Source organism: Seriola dumerili, unplaced genomic scaffold (assembly GCF_002260705.1).
Source record: "Seriola dumerili isolate Sdu_G_001 unplaced genomic scaffold, Sdu_1.0 BDQW01000449.1, whole genome shotgun sequence".
NCBI classification, from domain to species: Eukaryota; Metazoa; Chordata; class Actinopteri; order Carangiformes; family Carangidae; genus Seriola; species Seriola dumerili.
The window spans coordinates 3,484,129-3,503,895 of NW_019174704.1; the positions used below are offsets into that span (position 1 = coordinate 3,484,129).

The 19,767-nt window shown below is 38.0% G+C and overlaps 1 protein-coding gene across 1 annotated transcript; it reads left to right on the forward strand.

The window, feature by feature from the left end:
• The first annotated feature begins 1,189 nt into the window (after positions 1-1,189).
• Positions 1,190-19,319, forward strand: pou2f3 (POU class 2 homeobox 3). Its single transcript, XM_022762448.1, has 13 exons — positions 1,190-1,276; positions 1,609-1,665; positions 6,805-6,833; positions 8,878-8,976; positions 9,606-9,711; positions 10,592-10,680; positions 11,148-11,324; positions 12,867-13,008; positions 13,715-13,848; positions 14,233-14,397; positions 15,218-15,260; positions 15,543-15,651; positions 16,421-19,319. The coding sequence occupies exons 2-13, from the start codon at positions 1,617-1,619 to the stop codon at positions 16,458-16,460; spliced, it is 1,182 nt and encodes a 393-aa protein (XP_022618169.1). The 5' UTR covers positions 1,190-1,276; positions 1,609-1,616; the 3' UTR covers positions 16,461-19,319.
• The last annotated feature ends 448 nt before the right edge of the window (positions 19,320-19,767 follow it).

The following is a 19,767-nucleotide window of genomic DNA, read 5'->3' on the forward strand; positions in this document are numbered from 1 at the left end:
AACTGTCCGATAAAACAAGAAAAAGGAATATGTTAACTTGGGTTTCAGGGGATAATCAATCAATTATGAAAGAAAATAATTGCCAAATGTATTGTTAATGAAAATAACTGCTGGTTTCAGCCTCACATTTCTATGGTGGAGTAACTAATCGCCCAAGGTTTTCTTTGTGTTAATGAGCCTATACTTGACACACAGAACTCAGCTCAACTTTATAGCCTATAGCACCTTACATATAAACATGCAGCTCAAAGTGCGTCACACAGCGAGACAAATCAATAAAAAAGAAAAAGAAAAACCAAGAAAAGAAAAAAGAAAGAAAGAAAGAAAGAAAAAGAAACTATAACAAAGGGGCTCAATAAAAAATAAAACAATTCAGGGCTGGAAACTAGTATTTCTCACAGGGTACTTCAGTGGTACCAAATTTCTAACATAGTTATGATTAAGCAAACTATAAAGACTTAAATGAAATGGAGTAAACCTGGAGCTTTTGAGGGTCTGGGGTCACAAGCTGCCACTTTACCTAGATGGCAATCTAACCTTAGTCCAGAGGACATAAATAAATGAATAAATTATCAAACTAAATGTTTATGGATGAAGGGGTGTGGGCTTGGCTGCTTTTTTTGGATAACTGTTACACAAAAATACGCATCAAAAGTTCAGTAGTTTAATGTAGTTTAATATCTTATTAATATCAGTACTGTGAATCACAACTGTTTGTAACAAGTTATGTATACTAAACTTGATTACTACACTACAAAATGTTGGCTTACTTTGTCAAAATTATGACAGTGTAAGTAAAAATGTTGACATTCAAGTGAATAAGAAAGTGGTCTCAGACTTTTGGAACCACAGTATATGTTAAAATTTCTATTTAATTTGATCAGTTTCACTTACTGTATCAAAATAATGACTTATGTTCTCAAAATGACCTTGCTCTCCCCATCACTAACACACATTGAGTTATATCAGGTGTAAAGAATAATACAAACATCTTCTTGTTATTCAAAGTACTCTGAAGAGGACTCTGTTCAGCCAACACACACAGTGCAGTACCCCATTGTTGTTTTATGCAAACAGTCTGAAGCTGGCTAGGACGCGCAGAGACATATGCAAATCAGTCAGTGTGGGGTGTACTGCAGAGGTGAATGTTTCTCCACTTAGGAAAATGCCGATGGGCAGCTGTGGATTTCCAAAACTTTTTATCCTAACACAAGCTTCTTTTTGAATAATCAGGGAGACGAACAGGAGCTGGAGCAGCACACACTGTTTACCTGAGGTGAGTCACTCCTCCAACACAGCCTTGTCAATGACTTTTTAATATTGTCACTATTTCATTTCACACAGAAGCTTCGTTTTAATAGGAGCGCATGTGTTGCATGATTTTTCCATACAGTGACGACTGTGGTAGTGCTTTATGGGAATATCTGCCTTGCTTATGAATATTACAACTAGGGATCACACAGGAGTGTGTACAGTTTGTGTGGTGGTGTGTGGAGGGGAGGGCGCATTAGAATAAACTCAAGATCATTTTCCTGGGTGGCCTGAGTGCTTCATTGTCCTGGTAAAGTTACAATCCAGTAGGAAAATCAGCTATATTTATCATTACAGATATTAAGATGAGCACAGACACCGTGGAACAGTCGGACGCTCCAGCTGAACAGGCAGGTAAGGACATTACACCTTCATTATGGTGCAAGTTAACACTGCTGAATCATCTGAACAAGCAGATAAGTTCAGTAGATGTGACTCAGGAAAAGTGTGCCTGTGTTTATTCTGCCGTGTTTATTCTGTCACTGCTGGTGATGCAGGAGTTTCATAGAAAGAGTTTGTTTGTTGTCTTTATATTTGAAAAGGGTGAAAGGTTCATTTTTAAATTTTTTATTAGATTTGTTTCTTTAGAGTCGTATTTTATCTGCTCCATTGTGAAGAGTATATTATGGGAAGCTTACCTGTGTGTCTGTTTATAATGTGTAAGAGATATCTGGAAAAGTCATAAAATTATAGTCTGGATTATCAGACAGGATAATTGTCGGCTCAAGTATACCAGTGAAATATGTTTAGAAGTTTTAGTACACACTGACTTTTTGGCTGTAGGTTTTTTGACTGTTCAGTGATCTTTGCTGCTGCAATTTACATCAGGTTTTAGAAACATTTGCCAAGTTTTCACATGCTGTCTGATTTCACCAGACAGCACGCTTTAGACAACACAATATTCCTCCAACTGATGCCTGATATGTTACAAATAAAAGCTAAAGCAGCAGCATTTTGACTTGCTCCTGTTTCATAGGTAGCCATATGTGTGAGTGTCAGTGTGTGTGTGTGTGTGTGTGTGTGTGTGTGTGTGTGTGTGTGTGTGTAGACATTGTGGCAGTTGGCTTCTATACCAGGATGCACCTGAGGCTGTTTGCCTGCTGCCCAGGGGCTGAGGACGACAACCAGTAACGAAACAAAACCAGGAACCAGCAACAGAAAATGTGGAACTTTTATTTAGACAATGTCTGTGTGAGAGAAGTGAACGGCTGTGTTTCATGGAAGTGCTGAATGTCAATGCTTTTATCCGTATTTGATCAGAAAGAGTTGTTATGTGATCAGGTGTACTGTCTGCCACAGCAACATTTATTTTCCATGCAGCTTTTATCATTAGTCTTGCCCTGGTCTATTTTCAGGAGGCTTTAACAGTTTTATTTTAAAGGGTTGATTCACGCAAATTTTAAAAAAAGTCGTTTTTTTTTTTACTTTACCTCTGTCTATATGTGCAGATGTTTTTGGTTTTATTTGTCTGGGTGAGATTTTTGCCTCCATCCAATACAATGGAGGTGAATGGAATATAGTCTGTGGTGCTCCCAACAACGAAAAATAACATTAAAACTGTCAACAGCAAATTATAAATTCAATTCACCTCCACTGTACTGGTGTGCAGGTAGAGATATCAGAGACTAATTTAAGAGCTGAGTGGGAAAATATGGGGGTTTGGTGTAATTTGGGTGAATTGACCCTTTGACAACATTTTGAAATCAGCTAGCAGACAGCAGGGGAGAGACACTTTCACTGGACTGTGATAGTCCCAGCTCTGTGTAGATCAGGAGGATCTGTACCTGCACCTGCTCTCTCTGTCCATCTGTATTTCCTCATAATTATGTTTACATACATTTTGGAAGTGTTCAGTGATATCATTTTTTTGTTTGTTTCTTTTGCACTACATGGAAGTCACTCAGTGTCAAGGCAGATGGTGACCATACAGAGTGCACTATACAGTATAATACCAGAGACCAGAGTTATTGGGGTTTTTTTTTGGTTTGTTTTGGTTTGTTTTGGGTTTTTTGTTTTAATCCATAGTCCTTTGTGTGGTTCGATTTAGGCAACAAAAGCACTTTGGGTAGGCAAAAGGCTTTTCCTCTCTTAAACCAAGTGCCTGAACATAACCATAAACAAGTTGAAACATGCTTAAGTTGCTAAGAGCCAGTAAACAAACTCAGCCAACATTTTGCAGATACATTCAGTATTTTTTGTGACTTTGCAGATATGTGTGTTGAAAATGTTTCCTCACTGTCTGTGAGGAAACATTGTCAACACACACTGTCAAAACCATGATTCAGACAGACTCTTAAAATTTGCTATTTGCTGTTGCAAATTAAGATTCAAATGTAATTTCTAGGAGGCATGGTTGCTTAGGGGGATTTAACACAGACAACAAATACTGAACTTAAATCATTAAAATCATTCATGTGCTGCTCCACACCACTGTAAAAACCTGTCACATTTTTATTTTGCTTTTTTTCTGATACTTTCCCTTCATCCTGTTTTGGTAGATTTTGTTAGCTCCAGAATCTGAAACTGTAAAAAAACGCTAAACTTTGTAATTACACAGAATAGTGCAGACAAGCAGAACACGCTTCAACAGTATCACAACCTGCATCCAAACAGTTTCGACAAAAACTGAATATTTAAACTTTCATGAAGACTATTGTGTTAGACTGCATCAGTTTTAGCTGTGTGTACCTAATAAACTGAGTATATATTCAGTATAGATGGTATAGAGTCATGGCTATCTGTTTAGTTCTTTTTAGTTTCATCTTGTTTCATTACTAAAGACATTAACACTTTGTTTCCTAACAGGAAAACAAGGTATGTTATCAATCGAAGTGACTGAGTGAATGATCATTACACACCAAATATTAAGCTAGTTCAATTTCAAACGTTAGTCCAAGCCTGAGGTGAACACTGGAGAGCTGATACTTCAGTTCTTTCCCTGTCCCATACTATACTGTGGCAGTATGCAGGTTTATGTGGCGTGTTCTGAGCAGAAAGTGGACAAAATGAAGTATAAAGAAGTCTCTATGCTGGATATTTGAGGTTGCTGCTGATGTCCTCTATTGCAATGCAATGCACAAAGGAAACAGAAAAGAAACTCACATATGGAACAGATGGTGGAGAATCAGCTCAAGGCAGATCTCAGAAAACAAACAAACGAAAAAAGTATTAATGCTTAAGAAAGACTTGTTGCTCTCACTTTCTGAAGTTTGAAGTCTGGTAATATTCTATTCATTTTTTATTTTAAATAAATCACTTGAAAAGACCAAAACAAACAATGAATTGATCCCACTAAGTATAGTGTGTATATCGCCAAAGCCTGATAGCTTGTTCCTCTGTGCCTTACAACTGCATTGTTGTCCAAGTACTATTAAGAACACACGAGTCACACTTTTGCACCAAGGGACATCTTCTTTCATTACCATAAACACATAGTGCAGTTTATTTTGACTGAATGCCATATACACCATCCTGCTGCTGTAAATACTCACTGTGTATAAATCCTCCGCTGAAAATAGTCCCAAAGAAGTGTACAGTTTCTGTCTAGGTAATGCTTGCTAAAAACTACAAAAACTAAAAACTACAGTGCACTGCTTTTTTTAGGAAATTACTGAGTCTATTTTTTTTTATATAAAACTATGTATTTGTGCCTCACTTTTAAAGATTTGTCTTCACTAGCAACTAATGGGCTTGGGCTGAGGGCCACAGACAGGATACTGTAGGCAAGTCAGAAAGTATAGATAGACAACTAAGATAGTACCAGCCACTGGTGAACATGTTGCTTCATTTACTGCAAAACAGAAAGACGCAGTGATTTTTATTTTTTTTGTATCATAACCCCAAAAACTGTGTGCTATGACAATTATTATATAGTACATACAATATACAGTACTATAAATGTATCTAGTATGAAATTGGGAAACAACTTCTGTGACTGACTGTTCGCAGCAGAAATGTCATATTCAGCCCTGAAGACTAACTGAAGTCAAATAGATAATTGGGCCAAAGGGATGATATCACCCTACCTGATCCCAGTGCAGCTCATGTGTATTTTGTTCACTTTTACAAAAACATACAAGATGAAATGATGAGTTGAAATAGAAAATTTCTAAAAGTTTTTTTGTGCATGTGTGTGTATGTGCTTGCTTGTATGTAACCATCGTTTCCAGTATGTGTGCGTGAGTGTGTCAATGTGTATGTAGACAGAGCTCTAATACAGGCTTCCTGCACTCAGAGCTGATTTGCATGAGTTGATCATTTCCATACTGGAAGTTTGGCTGTGAAGCTGGTTGTGCTGGGAGAGCAGAACCATAGTAGGGTGGTGGTGAAGTGTGTGTGTGTGTGTGTGTGTGTGTGTGTGTGTGTGGGTGTGTGTGTGTGTGTGTGTGTGTGTGTGTCCAGTTGGGGGTGGGAATGTGGGGTGGAGTGTGTGGGGGTTATAGGTATATTTGCATTGTGCGTCTCCATTAGCTCACTGCCTCTCTCTCATACACACATAGTCCCAAAAGCCCCATTTGACATTCAAATGATGCGAGCTTTATCCAGTTTTATGAACTCTCCTCCTCTATCAGCTCCCTCCCTGTCCTCACCACATACACTCCACAACGAATGCTGTATATTTCAGGAGGAAAACTGCACTTCTTGAAAAGACTTCTCAGAAGTGTGTTTTTCTACACACTACTCTGTGTGTGAACTATCAGTTGTGGTGTATGAAGTAGTAAAAGTCTTAATACCACATTGAAAAATAAAATACCCTATTATAAGCAGAGGTCCTGCAGTGAAAATGTTACGCAAGTATAATCAGGAGAATATACTTAAAGTAGGCTTATCAAAAATATATATACCCAATGTAGACAAACAGCCCGTCTGACTATAGGCCTATCATCAGATCACTATTAATGTGTAAGCAGCATTTTACTGTTGTAGTTGAGGTGCAACCAGTTTTTGAATATTTCATTAATGGCTGCAACTAATGGCTATTTTCATTATGGATTCATTTGGTTACCATTTTCTTGATTAATTGAATGATAGTTTGGTGTGTAAAACTTTAGAAAATAATGATAAATTATTGCCAACAGCCAAAGTGACACCTTCAAATTGCTTGTTTTGTGTAACATTTTAACTTGGGACCATGTTAGAAATAAATGCACTTACTTTGACACATTTTCCTTCAACTGGTGCGTTTTGTATATCCATAAATAAATCAAATCAAATCAAAAACAAACTGCTCAGAAAACTGCTGCCAAAAGCCAAAACATTCGGCCTTGTCTTGCAGCAATTGTTTTCACTCAATTTATTTTGAAACAAAGTTAGATGAAAATCTACTGATGCAGTCTGAAAATGATGTCATTGAAGCTGTAAAAAGAGAAAGATTTAGTGGTGAAATAACAGTATAAACACACTAAATATGATTTTTATATGATTTAATTTATTTTGAGTCAAAGAGCATAATTTTAATAATCTGAATCTCTCTCTCTCTTTTCTGACATTTAGGGCAAAACGGAATCGACTTCAATCGACAAGTGAGTATCAGAGTTCAAAATAACTTCCTGCACTTCCTTAGTTCCAATTCCTATGAATGAGGATTTCCATGAATGGGGTCTCTGTCATCAGCAGGCTTTGGATTGCTTTGTGTAACATGTAGTAATATTTTCCTGTTTGCAAGCATGCTTAGGCCCTGTTCAAGCCTGGCATTGACATGCGTCTCAGGTGATCCGATCACTAGTGGGCAGCTCTAAGTGCGTCAGTTCACACCTGGCATTAGAATGCATCTCCACATGTGTCTCTGGTGACCGTTTGGGATCAGATCTTTCCCGCTTCATATGCAAATAAATATGTACATAATTTCTGTTTGCAAACACCAAATGTGTTGTTGTTTTTAACGGACAGGAGGCAGAAATGCACTTCCTGGGCTTCGTCTGCCAGAAATTAAAAGAAGAAGAAGGAATCAAGTCAAAAATCGAAATATATCTCTATGGGCTTTTTCAAAAATTTTCAGACAGCCACTAAATTAGTATGAATGTGGTCACTCAGACCACATTCGGAGTTGGTCTGGGAGGGAATGTGGTCTGAGTGCTCAGGTCTCAGTGCGTCCTCAGTGTGTCTTGGGTGCATTCACACCTGTATTTAGAGCTGTCCACATGTGATCAGGTCACATAAGATGCATGTTAATGCCAGGTCTGAACAGGGCCTTAGACACAGTGATGTTTTATATCCAGCACAGTGGGTGAAACTCTGATGATGCCTTTTTTAAGGACAGACATGGATCAAATTTATGTCTTAATCTTTGGCAAAAACATGAAGTAACTTATAAACATGTTGCTACACCATCCACCTCCATCAGTTTTGGTATGTTTGGCTTTTATTTAATTTACAAAAAGGTTCGGTAATTTCCTTATACAGCTGGGCACTGCAATTTTTTAGGAAATTTTACTAAGTAAGAGTAAATAGTGCATCATTTGAGGACTATTTTCAGTGGTGGATTAATACACATTTGGTGTTCTAATGTAGTGGTTTCCAATTAGTACTTGCAAACCCTTGTTGAAAGCAGTTTTAACCAAAGAGTGAAATTGTCTAAGAAAAGATATTTCATTTTGAAAAAGGGTTTAGGCTCATTGCAGCTGTGTGGCTTACTGATGTGTTTTGAAAGGTGATTCAAACAATCGAGCTCTGACACAGAGGAATAAGATCAATCAGACTTCAGCAGATAGGCAATACTTGTTGGGATGATCAATTCATTGTTGGTTTCGTGGGATTTGCTGAAGAAAGAAAAATACAGAATATCCCAAGACTTTAAGTCTGTATTCTTTGGCAGACTTAATAATGAAGTTCAGTTGGAATATAAACAGCCCAGAGCCATGTGAATGATACCAAATGTACCTTTACCCGAGACATGAGGCTCAACTGACTTTTAGATGGCTAACATCCCCAGGATAAACTACCTGCTCTCCCCACAGACTGTCAATAATGACTGCCATCTCTTTATAAACATCTCAGATGGTTTGCAGCTATTTGGATACTTCTCCAAACATTGTTATTGTACCTTTCTTTCAGAGCTCATGCTTCCAGGAAGTGCCATGGCTTTCAGGGGTTGAAGGGGATGGTGGCGAGGGGAGGGGAGAGGGGGAGGGATATTTGCATACTGGCTTGCCCAAGGGGAGGGAAGGAGTCATCACTCCTTGTCACTCTTTGTATAATGTTTAGTAACCAAACTGGTCCTGGAGTTACTGTGTGTGTGTGTGTGTGTGTGTGTGTGTATGTGTGTGTGTCTGGGGGTGGGGTTGAAAAGGTACACGCAGGAAAGGACACGATTATTTACTAAAAAAAGTCCTGCATGCATGTATGTGTATCTGTGTGAGATTAGTACAAATCATCCAATTTTGTCTCATCATTTATGTAGCTTTAGTTTTAATATTTATGTATGTATGATTTTCCATCAGGTAGTTATTGTAACACTGAAACATTAAATATGTATGCACAAGTTTCCCATCCTCTCAGCTCTTCTAAAATTTATTTTTTAATCTGTTCATAAGTAAGACAGTTAATGCTGTGCTTTCGATGTCTTAGATAAAGACAGAGGACATCAACGACTCACCTCATACAGCTTCCTCACTGAAGACATGTCACCTGACACAGAGTACTCCAGTGCATGGTCAGCTCACTGGGGTAAGACACAGACTCTGGTTATTTTACATCTAAGCATGTCGTCTCTGAGTTTATGAGCCTTTCATCAGAGTCGGGTTTTCACAAAGGGGCAGTGTTGGAAGAACTATTCAGATTTACTTCAGTAAAAGTAGAAATACAACACTGTAAAAGCACTTGTGCTTTTTAAATCTTACTTAAAGGAGGAACGATCAAAAATGTTGTGTAACATCTGAAAGACATTTAACAGCCCACTTTATGGACTTATATCTCTGCCTGTGCTGTATCAATTTTTGCAATTTTTTTTTTTAAAAACCTGTCTCTTGTAATTCCCAAAACTCTATGGACGTGCAGAACAGGATCACTGCAGTCCCCCATTTCAGCAAGACACTTTAAAGACACAAAGAAATCTGTACACATTGTCGGTCACTTGTACGCCATTTTTTCATCCTACACACGTGCTAATAAGACTTTATGATGTGCAAGAAGGTTGTTGAAATTGCAGTACATTTTATATATATTATATCACTGAGTTATTATTGCAGATGCATGTAAGAAACATTGTAACCAGTGATAAACCCTGAAGCTTAGTTTCCATGTACAGGTGAGTTAAGACTAAATCTTTTGTCGCTGTGTGTTTTGTTTTGCTCCAGGAGCTCACCTCTCTCCACACCATGCAGCAGCTGGTTCTGATGCCACCGTCTCACCTGTCATCTCCCTCCCCTTTTCTGCTCTCCCAGAGCCCCACCAGTCACCAAGGTGGGATCTTAAAAACAACTTCCACTGCAGAGAATTCATGTCATTCAGTCCCTCAAAATGTTTCTTCTGTGGTCAGGATTTCTGAAAAACAATGGCTGGTCGGGATGAATTTGGGGGAAATGTGCATAACATCAGGGCTGAGTCATATGAAGTAATATGATCCACAGATTATATGATGCAGTCATACAAAATGGTAATTTAGATTTGATTCTTCAGCCTAATGTGGATTCAGTGAAGTGTGTAAAAGCAGAAAAGGAAAATAGATGATATTGTCATACAGTGTGATTTGTCTTTCTTTTTTTTTAACTAACTTAAAAGCTACTCAGGGAGAAAATCAGAGGCTGTAGATTTCAATACCTCATAACAGCTCAACATGAACTTGTCATAGTTTGTTACTTTAGAAATTACACACACATATGTATTCCCATGGACGAATGGTGAACTGGCAAGATGTCATGTTATTGAAGGAACATTTTAACTTTTATTGAAATGCACTCATTTGTTTTCTTTCTTTTGAGTGGGAAGTACAGAGATGGAGTCAGGAGGCTGTTAGCCTAGCTTAGCATAAAGACTGGGAGCATGGGGGAAGCAGCTAGTCTGTCTTTGTCCAAAGTTAAAAAATGAACCCTGCACCACCTCTAAAGCTGCGTGTTTGTGATGTTGTATCTTGTTTTGTTTAATCCATACACAAACATAAACATAAAGACTATTCACAATTATAGGGGTCGGGGGGGGGGACAAAAGTTTATCCATTCACCAAGCTCACCAATTGAGATGTCTTTAATTTGTCCATAAACAGAAATATAAGTACTACAATTCGTGGGAGTCTTGTTGCCACAAACAGATAACTGATCAAAAACCTGCTGTTTTTCCTTTGCAGCTCTCCTGCAGCAGAACCTGCTGTCCCTTCCTAGCCAGAGTCAAACTAGTCTTCTTCAGCATCAACCTGGACTGGCTCTTACTCCACAGGTAAATCAAGACCACTTCCTGTCTATACACACATCGGCTCAAAGTTTAAGGTTGCAAGAATTTGACATTGGATAATGTGGCATGTGCTGTTTAAAGCCCCTATAATCAATATTTTTATATCAAAAATGGATATCATGACAACTTGTATGTGGAAAGTGTCGCTCATAGTAGAAAACCCACAGACAATTCAACCAACTCTGCAGTTCTCCTCAGCTCAAGGGAGCTTTATGACATTTTAACTCACTGGTTTGGTTTTATATCCTGCAACTTTACGTTTGATTTACTGTCACCGCTCTCAGCAGGCGAGACTTGCTGGTGAACATAGTGGAGCATTTAGCAGCTAAACAGCCAGGTATTAACATCTGGCAAAATTGTATGCCCAAGGAAAGCAAACACCTGATCATCACCTCTTTTACATCACCTCAAACTGAAGATTTTTTTTTTTCTGTGATGTTTGTCTGGTCCAGGCTATGAGTCGCTCTGGTCTGGCAGGGTCATCTATGGAGACCCACATGGACATGTCTCACCTGCAGATGCCCAAACACATGTCGGTACCACCACAGGAAGAACCCAGTGATCTGGAGGAACTGGAACAATTTGCAAAAGCATTCAAACAAAGACGCATCAAACTGGGCTTCACTCAGGTAATGAAAAGAAAGAACCCCACTTGGTTTTCCTTTGAAGACCCTGAAAACTGAAAACAAAAATGTCAATCAGCTTCCTTCTAGTGCCATTATGGTCTTACATAAGTACATCATTTTCTGCCAAAGTTTGGTCTCTTCACATTTTCTGTAATTGTGTTTTGAAATGAGCAGGGCTCAGTTGGAAAAATGATGATATCTATACACTTCCACACACCAATCAGGAATTAGCAACGTCTGAATGAAATTTTGATGACAATTGTGGGGTTGATGGCTTATGCTGAGAGCACTGTCAATGAAATATGATTGAACCACACCCACACAGTCCTCATGAAGCAGATTTACTTCCAAACCTAAAATGTTTTTGCTTCCATATTTCCCAGGTAGCTCCCTCAGGTTTTATTTGTTGTTACAAGACCGGGGTTACAGTGCTGAAGCTTATAGGTAACTCTTTTTGCCCCACAACATACTGCATAATTCTTTCCAATTTACAGTGTAATTTTTTGCAGTATTATTTTTTACAGTGTACCAGTACAGTATGTATCAATACATGTAAGTAAAAGTGGACAAAATGAATTATTTGTGTGCAAGGTAGTTGTTGTTCAGTAGGTCTTATTGTACCTGGTAATGACAGAATAAGAACCTGTTAGTTAAAACATACCTAGAGTATATGTTCGTTTGAAGTTCCCAGATTGTTACCCTCTTATTCCCTATGTCCACATCTTGTTCCTTTCAGTACGTACTGTACTGGCTGACTGTTACGACCAAAGGTTACATGATGAATTGATAAGAATTGGGATGTACATGGCGGGTCATAAAGTGTTAACCTTTATTACAGCTTTGGTCTTATTTTCATATTTGCCATCATGCCTGTGGCGACTGTGCTTACTGTAGTTGCGTTCACACATTAGATTATTAGCGGCATTTCAGATGTGTACACCTTCAGTTTTCATTCTGAATAAAGTGGTTAAACTGTTGATTTGTTTTCAACCTTTCTGGTTGTCTCATGTTTGTTGCCCCATTGGACCTGTAGCAACATCACTGTGTTTCCAGATCTCTCCAACTACTTTCATAGGCTAAGTACAATAATAACCTAAGGGACAGAGATGATGGACAAAACTGTGAAAATATGAAGTTGAAATACACAAGAATGATTCTTTAATAATAACCAGATGTTGGACCTGTACAAATACTTAACATTACACATTTGTTACTGCTTTTGCTTGGATCCAAAATTTATTTAGAGAATAATGTTAAGTGATTAACCCTCAGAAGACAATACATTTTTCAGAGGGAAGGTTTCATGTTTGCAGGGATCAGATTTAAGGATCTATTTAGGGTTCAACTTTTGTTTCTCAGTCTGGACTGACACTAATGACGTGAGATGTGGTTGAGAGCCCTGGAAAAAAGATAGTAAATAAACTAGAGTTAAAATTATTTTGTCAGACTGATCAAATAGGCTTTACTATGTGCTAAGATCTACTTTTGACTTTTCCATGCATGGATGATCATGGTTAATGTGTGTGTCTGTGTCTTCCACCACAGGGAGATGTGGGCCTTGCGATGGGAAAACTGTACGGAAATGATTTCAGCCAGACCACAATCTCTCGCTTTGAGGCTCTCAACCTCAGCTTCAAAAACATGTGCAAGCTCAAACCCCTTCTGGAGAAATGGCTTAGTGACGCAGGTACATTTCTATTTTTATTACAGTAGCACGATGATTGATGATTTTGGCTTGATGTGAAATTCTCTCTTTAAGTAGAAAGAGGAGCAACAGAATTAAAGTAAAATATTTTACAAAAATATTATTTCAATCCAGACATCTTACTGATCTTCAGTATTAGCAATTATATTATATTATTTTTTTATATATATTATATTATATTATATTATTAGATGTTAAATAATAATACAGATGTATGTATCTGTAACAATAAAGAAATTGTTGAATAGATTGTTGAAAGTTTGAATAGAATACCTGCCAGGATGAGACAGGTTCTTCAATGGGCTGTTTAGCCTGCCCCCCCCCCCCCCCCCCCAGAGTCTAGGATCACCACTGCTGATGTTATTGGTTACACCTGCGGTTTTCCTGCTATGACCTGTCAAAATGTTTTCTGTGTTGCTGTCATCTGAGAAAAGGAGATGATGGAGGTATCAACCAGCGAGTTGCATATTACAGCAAGCCACAACAAGACAAGTAATAGAATTGATGGAGACCTAAAAACCTAAAAAGAAAAAAAACTTGTTGAGCAGAAAGACAACTTTGCATAAACTGTGACAAAAAAGAAATATGCTCTAAAAAGTCAGGTTTTTATTACAGCAGTCACTTGCCTGATGTAATAGATGTTGAAAAGTGATGATAAATGTCCATGTTACATGTGTTTTTGCATTAGAGAACTCACCTTCTGATGCGATGAGCAACCCTACTGCTCTGCCACCCCTCATGGAGGGCTACGGCCGCAAGCGAAAAAAGAGGACAAGCATTGAAACGAACATCAAGATGACTCTGGAGAAACGCTTCATTGATGTGAGTTCAAGACTGAATCTATACTATACTATACATTTTTATAGTGAAACTGCTCTTTTTTTCTAAGTTATTAATTGTGTATATGTCTGTGAATGACATTAGATATTAACAGACATTAATAAACACTTATATCTGCTTTGTATCTGCTACATTATAATGTGTTGTAAACCATTTGTCCAATGTTTATACACTGTAAAGGACTGTTAAGAGTGCCAGAATTTTAACATTGTCATTGTGAACATGTTAATATCCTAAAAATTTCAAATTGTACAAAAAGTACATAACAACTGTTGCCCACCAAGCATGTCTTATTCATGGCAGATGTCCTAACCTTCCCAATACAAACATTATAAGGAGGGAGTCATGAACATTTTTGATTTTCAGAACCCCAAGCCCAACTCCGAGGAAATAACCCTGATCTCAGAGCAACTGTCCATGGAGAAGGAGGTGGTTCGAGTTTGGTTCTGTAATCGACGTCAGAAGGAAAAGAGGATCTACTGCCCAGTGGCTAGTTTACCTGTCAAATCACACAGCTACAACTCCAGAATGGTTAGCTTGTCTAAAACACCTATCTCTTTCACGTACAAACACTTAGGACTGTTAAACTGTGGCAGATGTGTGAGCAGCTGAAATATTATACTATTGTCATATGACACTTTGTACTTTCCCTTTAATTCATGGTCCATGTTTTGCCACAGTCTTGGCATAATGTCACATTCATGGATCGCTTTCTTAAATTTTACTAATATGCTATTGCTAAAATCCTACTGAGGCCTAGAGACAAGCGTAGGACCAGCAGTGGCTGAAGTTCTCGCCTCGCTGCAGGGGTACGTAGGGGGTGGGCGGTGTACCATGCGCAAGATTTTCAACTCTGTGATTAATTTGGGAAATTAAAATTCTTCACTTTCTGAGAGTAAAGATTTTAGTCTAGCTTAGCAATAAAGACTGGAAGCATGGGGAAATGTTAAATGTGCATCTATCATCACCACACCACGCTTTACTTTAAGCTCCCTTGCAAACTAAAGGACAGAGAAGTCCTAAATGAAACTTTAATTATCTATGTCATGGCAGCAGATGAAAAAACAGATCAATCATCAAGCCACCACTGAGCTCATGAAATAAATAATTGAATCTTAAACCTTCAGTGTGCAAGAGCTTTTACAGCTGACATTGACTTGACACACATTTTTCCCTTGAGCATAGTTGGAATCATTTTAAAAAATCAAAAACAGTTGAAGTCAGAAAAATGCAGATCCTGTAGGTATTGTGATATACTGCTGAATATGGAACGTGTTGGTCGTAAAGCAAGTATATTTCACAATACAAATGTGAAGTAGGTTTTATCTAATATATTTTCACATTGTTTCAGGCATCAGCATCCAGATCCTACAGCCCTCTGGCTTCAGGTGGAGGCAAGTTCTGTTTCCTTCATTCACCTATTGACTATGAGCCTCTCGTTGTAACCTGATTATGATTCACTCCTTTGTGACAACTGTATGTAACGATATGCTTCCCTGCGTTACTGTTGCATTTTACAACACTAGTTTGAATGTTCATTCTTGACCTTGGAAGCAACATATAGTAACATTTTCATCTCTTATTTTACTATCCAGAGCTAATTCGCACATTAATCCAACATATACTGAAAAAAGTATGTGTGAATATTCAGTAATGTTTTGACCTTTTCTTTCCAGTTTCATCAAATTCCTCTCCAAACAGTGCCAGCCGTGAAGCTTCCCCCAACGGCTTGTCCACAGCCTCTTTAACATCTCAGGGCAACCCAGCTTCCTACAGCACACCAGGGTAAGAGACCTTCACCTAACACCCCTTGAGGCAGCTTTTCTCTCATACTATTAGTAGATACTGGAGCCTTTCAACTTGTTTCAACTTGTTCCATTTAAAATCTATTACCTGACATTTTTGAAGGAATGGTTCAATATTTTGTTAAATTCATTTAGTCGTTTTTTTTCTGAAAGTGAGTTGAGAAGAACAATATCAAGCAAGGCAGCAACGCCGACAGCAACAGACAAAAAAAAACGAAACAAAATAACAACACTAGAGTCAGTAAGCAAGAGAACAGTTATCGAGAATGGTCTTGGTATTAGAGTATTGATCTTTAGGAGACATTGCAGATTATTTCAAGACATTGTTGCACTTAATACATGTACGCTGCCTTGATACATGTACATTAAATATGAAGTCACAGCCAGCAACTAGTTAGCTTAGCTTAGCATAAAGCGTGGAAACAGGAAACAGCTAGCCTGGCTCTGTCCAAAAGTGACAAAATCCACCTATCAGCACCTCTAATGTTCATCAATTAACATGTTATAATCTTCTCATTTATTCTTTTTGTATTGAAAGAAAAACGTAAAAATTACCCGATTGGTGGTTTTACAGGGAGTTGTGTGCCAGACTGTTTTTTTGACAGACGTGAGAATATTATTATTACCTAAAATGTTGGACTATTTCTTTAAATTAATTATCAAGAGTTAATTGCTTGAAGAAGTTATGTTTTCTGTCTCTTTTATTTTTCTGAGTGAATAATCCTGTGACCCTCCCTTTGGCCTTTCAGCTCCTGGTACCGCACATGGAATCCTGCTTCATATCACTGATATGAAACATGAACTGTATCATATGAAGCTTTTAAAGATTTTTTTTTTTTGTTTGTTTGTTTTTGTTTGAGAAGGATGTACACTCAAGATGTGACAGAGTAACACAATATCCCTGTTATGAACGGGGGTTACAACCACAGGCTAAAACTTTTAATGGACTCGTGAGACAAAACAGCAGCACAAGCCGAGGACTGCGACACAACACAAATCTGTCAACAGTCAAGCTCTCACGCATCCCAACGGCCTCGAGCTGTTTGATTTGCGTTCATGTGACTCTTTACTCTCCTTAGATCAGCTGCAAAAGATGAAGAATACACAGAAAAGCACACAGTGACAGATAACAGAAACACTGGTGGGAGTTCTCACGTGTTCTTGCCCGTATGCTCATGGCTTGGATTTTTAACTGCCAAGACTCATATAATGTGTTTTCGAATGCTGACGGATTCAGGTCCACATTCACTAAGATTGTGTGTGAAGCTTTTCCTTACGCCATCTACAATGATCTCTGTTGTTGCTGTTATGATGTGTTTTTATGTTCACATTTTAGTGTTGTGTTAGTGAATTTGACGTAATCCTACATTGCGTACTGCTAGCCTGTCTAAATAAATATGCAGCCAAAACAAAGGGAATAAACTGAATTTACATCTGCATGTCCATGGCTTGTGCAAAACAGTCTTTCATTGAGCATTGCAAGATACCATAAGTGAACAGAACGGCTTTTGGTTTGGTCATTTTAGTTCTTTAGGGATAATTCTGGTTTATTACACAATTTTTCTTATTAGTTTTAATCACACTGTACTGACCAAATAAATAATTGAAATCTAGGAAAATGGTGATACTGCAACAAAGGCCAGCGGGGGCAAGAAACATGATCAACCAAGAAAACTCTGTGTACACTACTCTGACATGCACAGTATGTTAAAGTTGAACCAGACAGTCAGTCTATTACAATAGTCAAAATTTTTATTGTTTCTTCCAAACAAGTTTGTCTAACCTGGAGGTTTTGTCCTGAACACACTGTTTTCTGGCAAAGTTGGAACTGTTCTGGGCGACATTTGAATCAAAATGCAACGACAGTTGTTGGGTCGTTTTCTCTCATTCAAACCATCAAACCACACCCACTCAATCCTAATGGAACAGGTTAGCTTTGTTTTTGAGTCTTAAACTTTTCATAACCAAAGATGTGTTTTTGTTCTCCAAACTTTGGATTTGATTGTTTCAGATTTTGTCATGAATATACAGAAATACTTAACATTTGAAACCAAGTTTCAGGGGCTTTAAACAAATCTCCAGTGAATCTCAGCTTTAGCTCGTGTGTTAAGGTCTCAGTTTACTGCAAATTAATTAGTTTTTAGTCATTAGTCCACCATAAGTCAAAACTCAAAGTCAGGGAGAAAAGCCTGGCATCACAGCCTCCTCTTGACTGCATACCACTTCCTTCCTGATCTTTTGCGTGGCTCTGTAGTCTTCATGTGATGAACTGTACAAAGGTTGATTATGGCCCACTCTTTTTGACAGTCTCTCATTGGTAGTAACCATGGTCTTGCACTCGTTTGTACACACAAAAGGTGATTGACAGATGTTTATGCCCTGTCGTTCGTTGTAAATGTAATTCGGCAGTTGTAGTTGATGTGTTATGCCACCCTCTGGAGGGTTTTTTCCTTCATGTATTTTCATTTGACGTCCTGTCATCCAGCAGTGTGACTCCGCATCTTCTCTTAGAAAGTGTCAACTTTGCTGTTATAGCTGATTGGCGAAAAAAGGGTGGCAATATTATGTATTATTGTTATTGTCAACAACGTTTAGATTTCCCTACCCTATCTATGGCTCTCAGTCCCAAGACCACTGGTGCCTAGTGAAAATGTAAATCCCTTTTTTTAAAAGGCTCAGTTTTCCTGATTTCCTTTAACAGCTGGGCTCTGTCGTTTTTCAGCAAACAGCAAACAACATTTCAAACTAAAGTAAACTGTGTATTTGTTAGGGACTATTTTCAGCTGTGGATTAATACACATTTAGTGAGTATTTCTGGAATCAAATATCTAAGGCCATATTTGTGTTAATGAATGAACATGTGCAACTCAATGGCTCTTTATTCTTTAATGAAGCTCTGTGGCACAGAAGAATAAGGCTTTTTCTACACAGAGGATACTTTTCATGTGATGTGTTGACGATGAGAAAAATATAGACCTTCAAGAGACCTTCCCTTTAATCTGGATGTGAGGATGCGAGTCAAGCCCATTTTTATTCATGTAGCGCCAAATCACAACAACTTGCAGCCGGGGCTTTTGTTTGATTTGTCTCTTATTTTGTGCTTGTTGTTGCCCTGTTTCATACAGACACTCATAAAACTGCCTTTCAGACCTCAAGTCAAGGTCTGACTACTCTTGTTTGTTTGCTTGTTTAGTTACCTTTGTTAAATTAATTTCTGTTTTGAGTGTCTTTTGTATATTTTATTTTAGAGAAATGTTTTGCAGTGGTATGGAACTCAGCAAAGTAACTCATGACTTCATCATTCAAATAAAACCAGCCACTATAATTGTGATGTTATATAATGTTACAGCAGGTACTTGCTTAAAGAGTAAAGTTTTTACTGATGTAACTGAAGCTACCATGGTAAATGTTAAAAGTGGGTACAGAGCCATATGATCCTCTGAGTGTCCGGGAATCATTTGTCTTCACCTCCTGCTCCAGGGACCTAATTCATTTCTATTTACTGTCATTAAACAGAACATGTCAGTCCTGGGTTTGACTTTCTTTCTTTTTACATCCACCATGGAAGTGATGTTTTCATCCCTGTTTGTTTATCAGCAGGATTACGCAATAAGTACTGAACCGATTTGCACAAAACTTGGTGGAGTGATGGGGCATGGGCCAGAGAAGAAGCCATTTTATTTTGTTGTGGATCTGGTGAAAGGGGCGAATCAAGGAATTTTTCATCACTTTCCTTAATATTGTGTGATACAGCATTCTTCTACAATTTTGGCAATTTTTCAAAAAATAATGTATGGATTTTGATATAAAAAAATCAGACAAATCTATGGTGTTGAGATCTATGACTGTATGATCTGGTGACAGTAGGGATTGTGTGGCCTTGGCTGAGGGATGCACTCTGCTGAGTGCAATTCTAGTTTTAAGTATCTAAACATTTAATATATGATTTAGTAACATATTATAAACCATTTATTAAATGTTTACATTCTACTGATGAATGCTAAGCAGGGAAGGTTAAAATAAAGAGTTATCTTTGGGAGTTGACGATGTCGTAAATTTCAATTTCTTTAATTTTGTAAATCCTGCTGCCTTATTT

Excerpts from the sequence above, each read along its gene's own strand:
- pou2f3 (XM_022762448.1), top strand. The coding sequence starts at position 1,617 with ATGAGCACAGACACCGTGGAACAGTCGGACGCTCCAGCTGAACAGGCA. Across the intron at positions 14,398-15,217 it reads ACAGCTACAACTCCAGAATG|GCATCAGCATCCAGATCCTA; the intron begins GTTAGCTTGTCT and ends ACATTGTTTCAG. Across the intron at positions 15,652-16,420 it reads GCTTCCTACAGCACACCAGG|CTCCTGGTACCGCACATGGA; the intron begins GTAAGAGACCTT and ends TTGGCCTTTCAG.